Here is a 14,031-nt window from a genome sequence, read left to right on the forward strand (position 1 = left end):
AGGATTTGTGGATACTTGTTGGGGGAGTAAATAGACCAACGTCTCCGAAGATGCTCTAAGGTTGAGGCTATTTCCCTTCTCTCTATGGGGGGAAAGCCTTAGACTGGTTAGAAAGATTGCCAAACCATTCTATCCATACATGGGATGAATTGGCGAAAATATTCATTGCCAAGTTCTTTTCCTCTGGTCATATGGCTACTCTTAGAGATGAGATTCTAGCATTCAAACAAGAATCCAATGAGCCTTTGCACGAGATATGGGAGAGGTACCGCACTATGGTGAAAGAGTGCCCGAATAATGACATGACTGAGGCTATGATTCAACAAACCTTCTACAGGGGGATCAATACTACCAATCAATGCGTGGTCAATCAACTTGCCGGTGGAAATTTCATGACAACACCATATGCCGAAGCTTGTGAAATGGAGGATACTTCATCGACATGGCAAAGTAGAGCAAATGTTCCTCAAGGTAATCCAAATGTGATTCACCTACACAAAGAATTGCATGATCATGGGCAAGCAATTATCGAGTTGACCACTACAATGAATCAATTGGCCAAAGCTCAACTTCAACAGGTTCAAGGTCCTAAGCAAGTAAATGCAATGGAAGGTGTCAATATGATAGTGAACAAGCGAAGGCAAAAGGGTCAACAAGTGCAAAACCATGTGGAACAATTTGTGCAAGATGATAGTGGATTTGACCAAGACGAATCATACAATGAGCAAGAGGAAGAAGTGCAATATGTGAACAACTACCAAGGGCAAAGGAATAACTCTCAAGGCCCGAATCAACAACAATGGCGATCTTAAGGAAATCAAGGAAATTGGAACAATCAAAACCACCGAGGCAATTGGATTGGTGGTACCAACAATCAAGGTAATTAGAACAATAACAATAATCAAGGCAATTGGAGCAATCAAGGCAACCAAGGCAATTGGGGAGGTAACAAGCAAGGGGGTTGGAACAATAACCAAGGGAATCGGGGGCCGGGCTTTCAAAGGCCCCCGATGTATCAACAACCAAATAACCCGCCTCCTTATCCGTCTCAAGGTTCTAGTTCTTCCAACAATGAGATGAGACGGATTGAAAATATGTTCAAATAAATGATGGAGAAAATGCCGACTCCGATGCTCAATTAGCCTCTCACAACACTTCAATCCGGAATTTGGAAGTTCAATTGGGGCAAATCTCGCAAGCTTTAAACACTCATCCTAAGGGGTCACTACCTAGTGATACGGTGGTGAACCCGAAGGGTGGGAACAACACGAGACATGCCATGGCCGTAACAATAAGGAGTGGAAGAGGCGGAGATGCAAACACCTCAAATCAAAGAAGAATTGTGGATGATGATGTAGTGGTGCAAGAAGATGAGATTCCAAGCAATGTGGTTCAAGCTAATGAAGAAGTGAGAATTGATATTGATGAGAGTGTGGAGGACACCCAAGAAGAAGTGAACCCGTCTAGGGAACACGTGATTGACATATCGGAACCGGTAGTACCAAAGGCCAAGGCACCAATGCCAAGGCCTCCTCCTCCATACCCTCAAAAGCTCGCCAAGCAAAATAGTGAGAACTAATTTAAGAAGTTTATTGACATGATGAAGAGCTTATCCATTAATGAGCCATTGGTTGAGGCATTGGAACAAATGCCCGGTTATGCAAAATTCATGAAGGATTTAGTGATAAAGAAAAGATCAATGAATTGTGAGACTATCAAGATGACACATCAAGTGAGTGCTATTGTGCACTCAATGGCTACGAAATTGGAAGATCCCGGCGCTTTCACAATCCCTTGCACTATTGAAAGCACCGACTTTGCCAAAGCTCTATGTGATCTAGGGGCGAGTATCAACTTGATGCCCTACTCGGTGTTCACAACTTTGGGAATTGGGCAACCAAGACCCACATCTATGAGGTTATAAATGGCGGATCGTACTATGAAGAGACCATTTGGTATTATTGATGATGTGTTGGTTCGTGTTGATAAGTTCATCCTCCCAGCGGACTTTGTGATTCTTGATTGCGAAGTGGACTATGAGGTACCTATTATCTTGGGTAGACCTTTCCTTACTACGGGGAAGGCACTTATTAATGTGGAAGCCGGTGAGCTCACCTTCCGGGTGGGTGATGAAAGGTGGTTTTCCATATATGCAAATCTATGAGGCAACCGAATAGCAATGAAGTTTGTTTGTTTGTGGACTTAGTGACCGAGGTGATTGTTGACGATGCTAGTTCCATGATAAATGTTGATGACACTTTGGAAGCCGTATTGCTTAATCATGATGATGATAAGAAGGAAGGCTTTGTGTAATGTGTAAATGCATTACAAGGAATGAGGTCGTATACTTATGAACACCGAAAATTTTCCTTAGATCTTGAGAACCGGAAGACTCCTCCAACAAAGCCCTCAATCGAGGAGCCTCCCACTTTGGAGTTAAAGCCATGGCCTTCACATCTCAGGTATGAGTTTCTTGGCCCATGTTTTACTTTATCTGTTATTCTTTCCTCTTGCTTGACTAACGTGCAGGTAGATTCTATTTTGGCGGTGCTTCAAAAGAGGAAGAAAGCTATAGGATGGACACTGGCGGATATTCGGGGTAGAAGACCCGCCTTTTACATGAACAAGATTATTTTGGAGGAGGATGCCAAACCCTCCATTGAACATCTAAGAAGATTAAATGAAGCAATGCAAGAGGTGGTGAAGAAGGAGATCACAAAATGGTTGGATGTCGGGGTTGTTTACCCAATTTCCGATAGCTCGTGGACCTCTCCGGTGCAATGTGTCCCAAAGAAAAGGGGCATGAATGTGGTAACAAATGATAAGAACGGGTTGATCCCCACAAGAACGGTCACCGGGTGGAGAGTTTGCATGGACTATAGGAAGCTCAACAAAGTCACTCGGAAAGATCATTTTCCGCTTCCATTGCTTGATCAAATGCTTGATAGGTTGGCCAGACGAACTTTTTATTGTTTCCTTGATGGATATTCCGGCCATAATCAAATTCTTATTGCTCCTGAGGACCAAGAGAAGAATACTTTCACTTGTCCCTATGGTACTTTCACATTCTCGCGGATGCCATTTGGGTTATGCAATGCACCATCGACTTTTCAATGGTGTATGATGGCCATCTTCACCGACATGGTGGATGATTTTCTTGAGGTCTTTATGGATGATTTCTATGTGGTTGGGAATTCCTTCAATGATTGCTTGAACAACTTGGATAAGGTCTTGGCAAGATGTGAGGAGACAAACTTGGTTTTAAATTGGGAGAAATGTCATTTCATGGTCGAAGAAGGCATAGTCCTCGGCCACAAAATTTCAAAGCATGGTATTGAGGTATACAAGGCCAAAATTGAGGTGATCTCCAAACTCCCTCCCCCTACATCCGTGAAGGGAGGGAGAAGCTTCTTGGGTCATGCGGGGTTCTATCGCTGATTCATCAAGGACTTTTCTAAGGTGGTGAACCCCTTATGTAAACTTTTGGAGAAGGATGCCAAGTTCCATTTCAACGAGCATTGTATGAAGGAATTCAAATTGCTCAAGTTCAAGTTGACTACTACTCCTATTATCATCACACTGGATTGGAGCTTGCCTTTTGAGCTCATGTGTGACGCAAGTGATGTGGCGGTCGGAGCAGTTTTGGGGCAACGTATCAACAAAATCTTCCATCCGGTCTACTATGCTATTAAGAACATAAATGATGCCCAAGTCAACTACACAGTGACCGAAAAAGAGCTCCTTACTATTGTCTTTGGTATGGAGAAGTTCTGCCCGTATTTGATGGGTACAAATGTGATTGTACACACCGACCATGCGGTGCTTCGATATTTGATGAGCAAGAAACATTCTAAAGCAAGATTAATGCGGTGGGTGCTTCTATTGCAAGAGTTTGATCTAGAGATTCAAGACCACAAGGGTAGTGAAAATCAAGTGGCGGACCACTTGTCTCGTTTGGAGGAGGAGGGGAGGCCACATGACGGCCTTGAGATAAATGATTCCTTCACCCGACGAGCAACTTCTAGCCATTTCAATGACCGGGATGCCATGGTTCGCCAACTTAGCCAATTATCTTGCGAGTGGTATTGTACCGAATGAGTTCTCTTCAAACCAAAGAAAGAAGCTCAAACCGGATTGCCTTGACTATTATTTGGATGAGCCATATCTCTTCCGGATTTGTACCGATGGTGTGATTCGACAATGTGTGCCGGAGGAGGAGCAAAGAGAAATTCTTGAGGCTTGCCACTCTTCACCATATGGTGGTCACCTTGGTGGAGCTAGAATGGCAACAAAAGTGTTGAGTTGTGGATTCTATTGGCCTACTCTTTACAAGGACGCTAGCGATCTCATCAAGCGTTGTGATGAATGTCAAAGGGCCGGTGGGATTTCTAAGAAGAATGAGATGCCCCTTACCACCATCTTGGAGATTGACATTTTTGATGTGTGGGGCATTGATTTCATGGGTCTGTTTGTGATCTCTTGTGGGAACACTTACATATTGGTAGCTGTGGATTATGTGTCAAAATGGGTTGAAGCCGTGGCTTTACCCAACAATGAAGCTCGAAGTGTGGTGGCATTTTTGAAAAATAACAACTTCACGAGATTTGGTACTCCAAGGGCCATTATTAGTGATGGGGGATCGCACTTTTTTAACAAATCTTTTGATACCTTACTCACAAAGTGTGGTGTCAGTCACAAAGTGTCAACTCCCTATCATCCTCAAGCAAGTGGGCAAGTCGAAGTCTCTAACCGGGAGATCAAGAGTATTTTGTCAAAGACTGTGAATGCCAACCGGACGGATTGGTCAAAGAAACTTGATGATTCTATTTGGGCTTATAGGACGGCTTACAAAACACCGATTGGTATGTCACCGTATCAGTTAGTGTTTGGGAAAGCATGTCACCTACCGGTGGAACTTGAGCACAAGGCTATGTGGGCATTGAAGAAGCTTAATCTTGAATGGGATGTCGCCGCCAACTTAAGGTTGTCACAATTGAATGAGCTTGATGAATTCTGGTAACATGCATATTCAAGTTCGTCCTTATATAAGGACAAGATGAAGTACCTCCATGACAAGTACATCTAAAACAAGGAGTTTCAAGAAGGTGATCTTGTGTTATTGTTCAATTCCCCGTTACGGATGTTTCCGGGCAAGTTGAAGTCTAAATGGAGTGGCCCATTTGAAGTGGTGAATGTAACCCCCTTTGGTGCTTTGGACTTGAAGAATAAAAATGATGAGGTGTTCAGAGTTAATAGGCATTGGGTAAAACACTATCTTGGCATGGTTGATGATGGCCACATCGTGGCGGTTCTTCATTTCAAATAATTGGTAATTTGCATCATGCCGCAACGTTAAATCAGGCGTTTCTTGGGAGGCAACCCATGTGTCTTTTTCTTCTTTTTTTTTATATTTTTCATTAGATAGGCTTTGTTTTATGCTAACTAGTTTTGAAGTGTATGCAGGAATGGATGTGCATTATAGGGACTGTGTCATAAAATTCTAAAAAAAAATAAAAAAAATTGGCTAAGTGTTGAAAAAGTGCGGACCGCACATTAATTATGCAGACCGCACAATTCTAAAGGCAGTAGCATAAATCACTATGCAACCCACAATTCTGTGTGCGGTCGCACAACTGGAAGACCAAAATTGCAAGTTCTCTGAAGTTGGCCTGTCAAAATTCATAGCCAATCTGCGGCCGCACACAAAATTGTGCGGCCCGCACAAATTCTGTGGTCGCACTCACTTTTGTGCGGACCGCAGAGTTGCATCAAGGTTCAGGTTAAGAGTGCGGTCCGCACTCAAAATTGTGCCGCTGCACTCACCTTAGGTTTGGGGTAACTTGGTCAACCTATAAATAGAATCTCAATGCACTATTCACAATTTTACACACTCTGAGTTCTTGGACCCTAAGCAAACACAGTGCATGTTTAATTAGTTCACAATCTTCCTTCATGTCATCACTGTAGATTCTTACATGCGTCCTTCATAACTGGTATGTTCATTATTTCTTTAGATTTTTCAATTTCTTTTAGTTTTTGTTCTTTTGTGGTAGAGTTATTTTTAGACCTAAAATGACAATTGTTAATCATGTGTGCTTAAAATAATGTGGGTAGTATCATATATGTTCATTGGAGCCTGGGTAGATCATTAATCATGTTTAATTGCAAATACTATGTCTAAATTGTGCAAAACTTGCAAAACATAGAGTCAGTGCTGCGTAATTTTAAATTGTGCGTCCGCACACAAATTTGTGCGGTCCACAAATCTTAAACTTAGGGCTAGAATATTGCATGAAAAGTGCGGACCGCACTCAAAATTGTGCGGTCCGCAGAAAAATTATGCGGCCGTAGAAAAATGTGTGCGACCGCACTTTGGAACTTCAGAGAACCAGTGTTCTGGAATTAGGATTGTGTGGCCACACTCGAAATTGTGCAGTCCGCACTTCAGGATATGCGACCACACTTCAAAATTGTGCGGTCCACACATGGCAGTCTGCGTCCGCACTCAAAATTGATCGGTCCACACTGCCTCTTCTGCAGTCTGTTTTCCTGTAACTGTTATGCATTTGTGTACACTATTTTGAGCTCTAACTGACTTATGTACCTCATATTGCAAACAATAGTTCGTTCACGAGGTAGAGGAGATACATCTAAAGGGATAGGTGAACCCTCCCGAGGCTGTGGCAAAGGCACTCAACCTTTGGGGGTGCAAAAGAAAACTTTGACAAAAAAGCAAACCCCGGGGAGAGGCAGGGCCACAGAGCCTTCTGAATCAAGCTCATATGTCCCGTCTAGGAAAGCCTCTAAAGGTCACTCAATAGGAGAACAGCCTGAGGCCCAGTCCCAACCATCACACTTCCCAGGGAGATACTAACTCCGGGACGAACCCTCCACCTCAATAAGTTCTTCTGAGGGTTCCGATGCCGATAGCTAGGGTTCAGAGCCCTCTTCTATACCTACTCCTCCGGCAATAGTGGCAATAGATGATGATGTCCCGGATGATGGTAGAGGAGGTGACACTCGAGTGGGCTGCCTAGAGAGGTCGAAGAAGAAGGAAGCATGGGAGGATCGGTTTGTGAGTTTGACGGCCTTCTCAAGGTTCAGAGAGTGGTAGCCCCAGCGATCGCTCACACTTGAGCGACAATTCTTAATTAAGGATTTGGATATTCACAATCCAAATGTCCTTAGACAGTTCTGGGAGCGCCAGGGGTGGATGTGGTTCACCCAGAGTGTCAAGGATGCTAAGGAGAACTTGGTACGAGAATTCTATGCCAATGTGGCATACGTCAATAAGGGTACCAAAGTTACCAAAGTGCGGAATTTGAAAGTTAGATTTGATCAGTGCACTCTAAACCAGTACTTGGGATTCGAGGAGTTAGAACCAGTCCAGTACTTGGAAAAGCTCTCTAAGGGTGATGCAGTTCGCCCTTGGCTAGCATAGATATTGGCAGCTCCAGGACCACCACCACCACCGTGGATCACAACGAGGGTTCCCATTGCTCGGGCCACCCTCAATTTTGAAGCAAAAGGGTGGCAAACTTTTGTGTGCAGCCGCTTAGACCCGAACCGGAATGAAAACAATCTTCCCCTCTCCCTAGCAGTTTTGGTGTTATCCATCATGGCCAAGTACCCAATAAATGTGGGTGCCATCATGTCGACCAATATGTCGTTGGTGGTCCAAAGAGATAAAAGTTCCTATCCATATCCCAACACACTCACAACATACCTCACGGATGCAAAGGTGGAGCCGAGGAGTTTTGATCAAAAGGTGTGGGCTAAACAACCCTTCTCATGGTACTCTTTGCAAGGTCCGGGAAACTCAAAGTTCAAGGGTAAGGCAACTACCACTAGTAGCCAGTCTGATGAGCCAATAGTGGTGGTTACAGATTCAGCTGCTGAGCCTTCTACAGCTGCCATGCCTTCCACAACAGCTGGTCCTTCCACTGAGATAGCTAACATGCCACCACCTCCACCTTCTAGGCCATCTACACCAATGCCAGTGCTTGTCTCTTCCACATATTCACTCACTGTGCTGCGAGTCTCCCAGACATTGGCGAGTCTCAACAACTGGACACAGATAGCTACTTCAAAGCTGTCTGATATATCCAGTGTTGTTGCAGCACAGTCCGCTACCCCAACAGCACCTCAGGTACCTCCGTCAGTGGAGAAAACTTTGAAGAAGATCCTGGAAAATCAGAAGACTATCATGGGTACAGTGGTGGCACACGGCAGAGCTATTGAGGAGTTGGGCAAACAGGTGAAGAAGATGCGGAAATTTCAGGCATCAAAGAATTCAGTGGAAAGACTGAGCACCGAGGTGGCCAAGCTTGCATCAGCTGGGGATATTCCCCTTGACCTTCTGATGGAGAAAGCACCAGTAGCACCAGCAGTTCCACCCGTACCTGAGGCATCAGAGACAGCAGCTGGCCAGTCTGAGGAGCCGGACCCTGCTGCCCACACCGTTGAGGAGATGCTCCAGATGTTCAGCCACCCTATTATTCGCCGACCGGAGGATGATGAAATCCAGTTGGAGGATCCAGAGGGTGTTGATGATGCCATGCACACTGAGACCATATAGGGAGTTCTCTTCACTCTCTATCCTTATTTTTGTTAAGCATTGAGGACAATGTTTTTTTCTTTCAGGGGGGTGGTCTATTTTGGATAGTTTATTATGACATTGACATTGGCCTGTAATAACTTTAATACTCCTTTTATTTTATCTTTATTCTCTCTTTCATTATGTATATATTCCTCCCTTTCCCTTGATGTATATATTCATTTCCCCTCAGTTTGTATATTCATTTGTCTTCCTTTCAGTAGTTTATTTTATAGCTTCTGTAGTTTGTTTTTCTTAGTAGTATAACTTCTTATTTACTTTAATAGCTTCTTGTTGATTTGGTAGCTTCTTTTTATGTTTAAGTGAGCAATAAGCCTTTGGTTTTCTTAATGTCATGGTTCTTTCCAAAGGTGGGTTTTGTGTGAACCGGGTGGCTCTTCCCAACGATGGATGGCGTGACAACCTTCTTAAGGGATTGAGTCCGTTTTTTTATATTTTTAGGTAAAAATAGTAGTAATGAATAAAAGGGCCTCAAGCATGCTTCACTTGGTACCAACACATTTACCTACGGCTTTATGGTTAAAAATAAGTTTTTGGCATAAAATAGCTCTAGTTGTGACCTTTTGACTCTTGTGTTGACTTAAGCATTCATCGAGTGGTTCGGTCGAGCCATTTGTGATTTTCAATCTTAAATAGGGTTGTTGTGGGCCCTCGACTCCGTTCTCTATAGCAATCCAGCAGTGTGAGAGGTGAGATATTTAGTTGCAAGTCCAAAGTACCTGTGCTAATAGTCTAGAACTTGCCCCCGAATATTTTTCTAGGCGAAATTCTAAGTTTGGCTTGGCTTGAGAAATGATTGTAGGCTCTCCTTAATCCAATTTGAAATCTTCCATAGCCTACCAATATGATATTCCTAGTCAACGCATTTGAGCCTAAGCCCTTTTTCATTTAATAACCATGTTACAAGCCTATACCCATTTGTAATGACCCTCTCTTGGTACCCGATTTTTCCTTGGCATTATTGAGAAACAATTGGCTAAAACGTAAGTTTAGGGAAGAGACGAGGAGTTTGAAAGTGATATAAAGGTATAAAGAAGAGGAAAGAAATGAAGAAAAGGGAAGGTAAAGAAAAGAAAGAAAGAACAAAATGAAAAATGCCAAAAAGAAAGTGAATAAAGTAAAGAGTTGAAGGGATTCAAAGAAAAACAAGGATGAAAGGCATGGAGTAAACAAAGAAGGAGAAAATGAATATCATGACCAAGAAAGAGTGATGTTAAGTCTCTCTAGTTCCCCCGAGGAAAAAGAAAATGACTCAAAGAGTCGATAAAGTATGAGCCAAAAAGAGAAAATGGAGTGCTTAAGGAAATATGATATTCCAACAAATCCTACCTTAGTCTAAAAGCCTTCATTACATCCCGAAAAAGCCCTACATAATTACAAGTTGAGTGAGCTTACATTAGTGGTGATTTACATGAGGGGCAAGCATATGGTACTTAGAGCCGTACTTGTGACATTCTTTTGAGAGAGATGAGCGAACTTTTCACAATCCTTGAATTGAGTGTTACATTCTAAAGTGAGATATGCTAACAGAGAGTAGAGGAGGACGAGTTTGGGATCCACAATGACCTACATGAAAGAGCGAGCTTCCTTGATGAATAAAGTTAACTTTGATGCTCTAGTATCACATTAGAACTATTGTACTTAAAAAGACAAATCATTGCATTGTTGATAATTCATAAGTGTTGTGGGAAATTATTGGTCCCAATTGATGTGTGTTTGATTCACCTTAGGCCAGGTGAAATAGATCTTTTCTTGTGGAGGTGGGAATTACCTTATTTGCTTGAGTACAAGCAAAAGCTTAAGTTTGGGAAAGTTGATAAGTAGGGATTTTGACTACTTATTTGCACTCTTTTACTTTCGTTTTAGCTCAAAATTGCTTAAAGATATTCCCGAAAACTGATGAAATGTGCTTTCTTGCAGGAGTGTTGGAATATGAGTCAAAGAGATGAAAATCAACTCAAGAAGGAGTAATTTTGGACAAGGACCAAAACAAAGCTAAAAGGGCAAAATGCAGACCGCATAATATTGAATGCGGTCGCAGAACATGAGGAAGCCTCTGACAAATCTATGCAAAGTGCGGACCGCACAGTTATTGTGCGGCCGCAGAAGTTGAGGTTAGAGAGATGGATTCTGGGGTCATGAAGAAGTGCGTACCGTACCATTATTGTGCGGCCGTAGAATCAAAAGTGCGGCTGCACTCAGAAATGTGCGGTCTGCAGAAGTCTTGCATGTCAAAGCTAAAATTTGAGAGTGCGGCCGCACTCAAAAATGTGCGGACCGTGGAATTTGAAGAAGTACGGACGCAACCCAGAATTGTGCGGCCGCAGAAGTCCATCCTATCAAGCTAGTGTCAAATTGCAGACCGCACACATAATTGTGCGGCCGCAGAATCTCCGCAGGGGTAAATTTGTCCGATAATTTCTGCCGGGTATAAATAGCTCCTTTTGTCAAATTTAGGTTAAGAAGAGAACACCTGAGAATAGATAGCCATTTTTCTTTCCTGTTTTGGGTAACTTTGTAATAGTTTAACATTTTAACATTAGATTTTATTCCCTTAATTATCTATTATGAGTTTTATCTTAGTTTCTTCTTTAATTTCTTCATTTTTTATGAGTAGCTAAATCCTTAGCTAGGGTTGTGATCCAACCCTGGTATGGGTACTTAATGGGTGATTGATTTGGGGCTTATTTATGATTGGGTATATGATATTTAGCCTAGTTCTTGCTTGAATATGAGAATTGATGGTTGCAAACATTGATTCATGCCTAATTGATTTAGTCTCTACTTGAGAAAGAGAGACTAAGTCTAGAAAAACTTGGCTAACAAGAAATTAGGGTGAACTCAAGAAATTGATAGCCCCAATTAAAGAGTCGAATCTAGAGATAGTAAGACCCGACTTGAGCATCTATCATTTATTTTGTGAAATACCCATTTGGACTTGAGAAAGCCAAATTGGGCAAAATCACTCAAACTACCGAGAGGTATAGAGTGAGTAATCACGTGTGATTGCTATATTATATCCCAATCAACTAAACATTCCCTAAAGCTCTCAATCCATTAGGTAACCAACTAGGTGGAAGTTATAACCCTAGATCTTTTATAACCTGAAAAACAACAATACCAAAAACATTATCTCTTAGCTTTACAATTACAGGATTAGCATAAGATTTAGGAGTAGAAAAGAATCAACCGAATATGTGGAAGTACAATCTTGGGCACATCATATACTTAGACTTGGTATATTCCTAATCCAACATAAAGCTCTCTGTAAAATCGACCCCGACTCGCGTTGGGTATTTATAAATGCATCGAACGCCTCACAATCCCAATTAGTGGTGTGAGTTTGGGCGACATCAAGCCCCCCAGTGTTAGAGCATTGAAGCATGAAATCTCGAACGTTATATCAACTCCTTACTTTTGGTCGTTTTCCTGAAAAAGGAAATACATACGGGACTCGGAGGTAATCTTTTAGATGATGACTGCATAACCCTTTTGCCATAAAAAATATTGTAACCTAGACCGGGAATAATTAAGTATTCCGCGTGTCTTTCGGGTCTAATATCATCATTTGGTATGGGTCAGCTTTTTGTCGATCATCTAAAATGGTTAGTAAAATTTAAATGAACAAAATAAAATTGAACTTGCATGATACCTGACGTTGGGTATTAACCTCTTTTAGAAGTAATATTTCTTCAAATTGTTGCATTCTAATGTGATGGTAATACCTTGCCATCCATGGTTTCCAATTTGTATGCTTTTTCCAACAATGCCTCTAATCCTATATGGGCCTTCTCAATTTGGACTCAACTTTCCTATGTCCAATGTTTTTGTTGACCGAAATACCTTTTTGAGGACAAAGTCCCCAATTTTGAAGTACCTCAGGTTTGCCTTCCTGTTATAGTATCGTTCAATCATCTGCTTTTGAGCAGCCATTCGAATTAATGTTGTTTCTCTCCTTTCTTCCGTCAAAACCAAATTTACTCGTATCTCTTCTTCATTTGTTGCCTCACTAGTATGTGTCTATCTCGTGCTTGGTTCGCCTATCTCCACTAGAATTAGAGCTTCCTTTCCATACACAAGTGAAAATAGATTTTCTCCCGTGCTAGTCTTTGTCGTTGTTCGGTAAGCCCAAAACACACCTGGTAGTACTTCTGGCCATTTTCCTTTTGACTCTTCCAGTCGCTTTTTTAAGTTATTGATGATAACTTTATTTGTCGACTCAGCTTGCCCGTTAGCCACTAGGTGGTAAGTTGCAGAAGTGATCGTTTAATCTGCCATCTTTGGAAAAAGTCAGTGACTTTTGCACCTATGAATTGCGGCCCATTGTCACAAGTGATCTCCTTTTGGACTCCAAATCGACATATAATATTTTTCCAAATGAAATCCATAACTTTCTTTTCTCGCACCTGTTTAAATGCACCTACTTCTACCCATTTTGAGAAATAATCCTTTAGAATTAACAAAAACGTACATTTCCCTTAGCTTGAGGCAATGGTCCTACGATATCCATCCCCCATTTCATGAAGGGCCATGATGATATGACTGAATGCAACAATTCCGCCGGTCGATGCATATTATTAGCGTATCTTGGCATTTATCGCACCTTGCTATAACGTTTTCTGCTTTCTCTTCCATTTTTGGCCAATAATATCCTGCTCTTATTAATGTCTTCACCAACGATCTTCCCCCGACATGATTGCCACAATGCCCCTCGTTTACTTCTCTCATTACTTATTCTGTTTGTGATGGTCCAAGGCATCGTACTAAAGGTGCACCAAACATTTTGTGATATAAGTTCCCGCGAATTAAGCAATACTGAGCAGCTTTCAACCGTAACAATCGAGATTTCTTTTTATCCTCATGCAAAATACCATACTGCAAAAAGTTAATAAATTCGTTTCTCAAATCCCAAGTTAAATTATTAAAATTTACCTCACTCTTGGTTTGGTCGAGGGCTAAATGAAATAAATGTACCACAATAGCATTTTCTACATTTGTTGCATCAGTGACAGACGCGAGATTTGCCAATGCGTCTGCTTCTGCATTTTCCTCCCTGAGTATTTGTATAGCATTCCATGTCTGGAACTGCCTAAGCAATTCTCGTACCTTTTCGAGGTACTGTTGCATTCGTGTCTCTCTTGCCACGTAAGTCCCCTACATTTGATTGACTACCAGTTGCGAGTCACTTTTGATCACGATTTGTTCAATACCATGCTCTCGTACGAGCTCCAATCTTACAATCACAACTTCATACTCAACTTCATTGTTAGTAATTGGGTAAAATTTTATCGTCTGTCTTATAATCTTTCTTGAGGGTGGAATTAAAACAATCCCCAAACCTTCTCCTTTAACATTTGAAGAACCTTCAGTAAACAATGTCCAAGTTCCCCGATTAGGTCCATCAAATATTCGTA

At 41.8% G+C, this 14,031-nt stretch overlaps 1 protein-coding gene across 1 annotated transcript; it reads left to right on the plus strand.

Moving 5' to 3' along the window:
• Nucleotides 1-3,994: 3,994 nt before the first annotated feature.
• On the plus strand, nt 3,995-5,504 carry LOC138907783 (uncharacterized). The gene is made up of 2 exons (XM_070198395.1): nt 3,995-4,463; nt 5,422-5,504. Exons 1-2 carry the CDS (start codon nt 3,995-3,997, stop codon nt 5,502-5,504), a joined length of 552 nt encoding a protein of 183 aa, XP_070054496.1.
• Nucleotides 5,505-14,031: the final 8,527 nt, after the last annotated feature.

Source organism: Nicotiana tomentosiformis, chromosome 3 (assembly GCF_000390325.3).
Source record: "Nicotiana tomentosiformis chromosome 3, ASM39032v3, whole genome shotgun sequence".
Taxonomy (NCBI): Eukaryota; Viridiplantae; Streptophyta; class Magnoliopsida; order Solanales; family Solanaceae; genus Nicotiana; species Nicotiana tomentosiformis.

What these genes read in the sequence shown, in the direction of transcription:
- LOC138907783 (XM_070198395.1), top strand. Translation starts at nt 3,995, where the DNA reads ATGATTCCTTCACCCGACGAGCAACTTCTAGCCATTTCAATGACCGGG. An exon ending in GTGGGGCATTGATTTCATGG is followed by an intron (nt 4,464 to 5,421) that starts GTCTGTTTGTGA and finishes ATTTTTCATTAG; the next exon opens with ATAGGCTTTGTTTTATGCTA.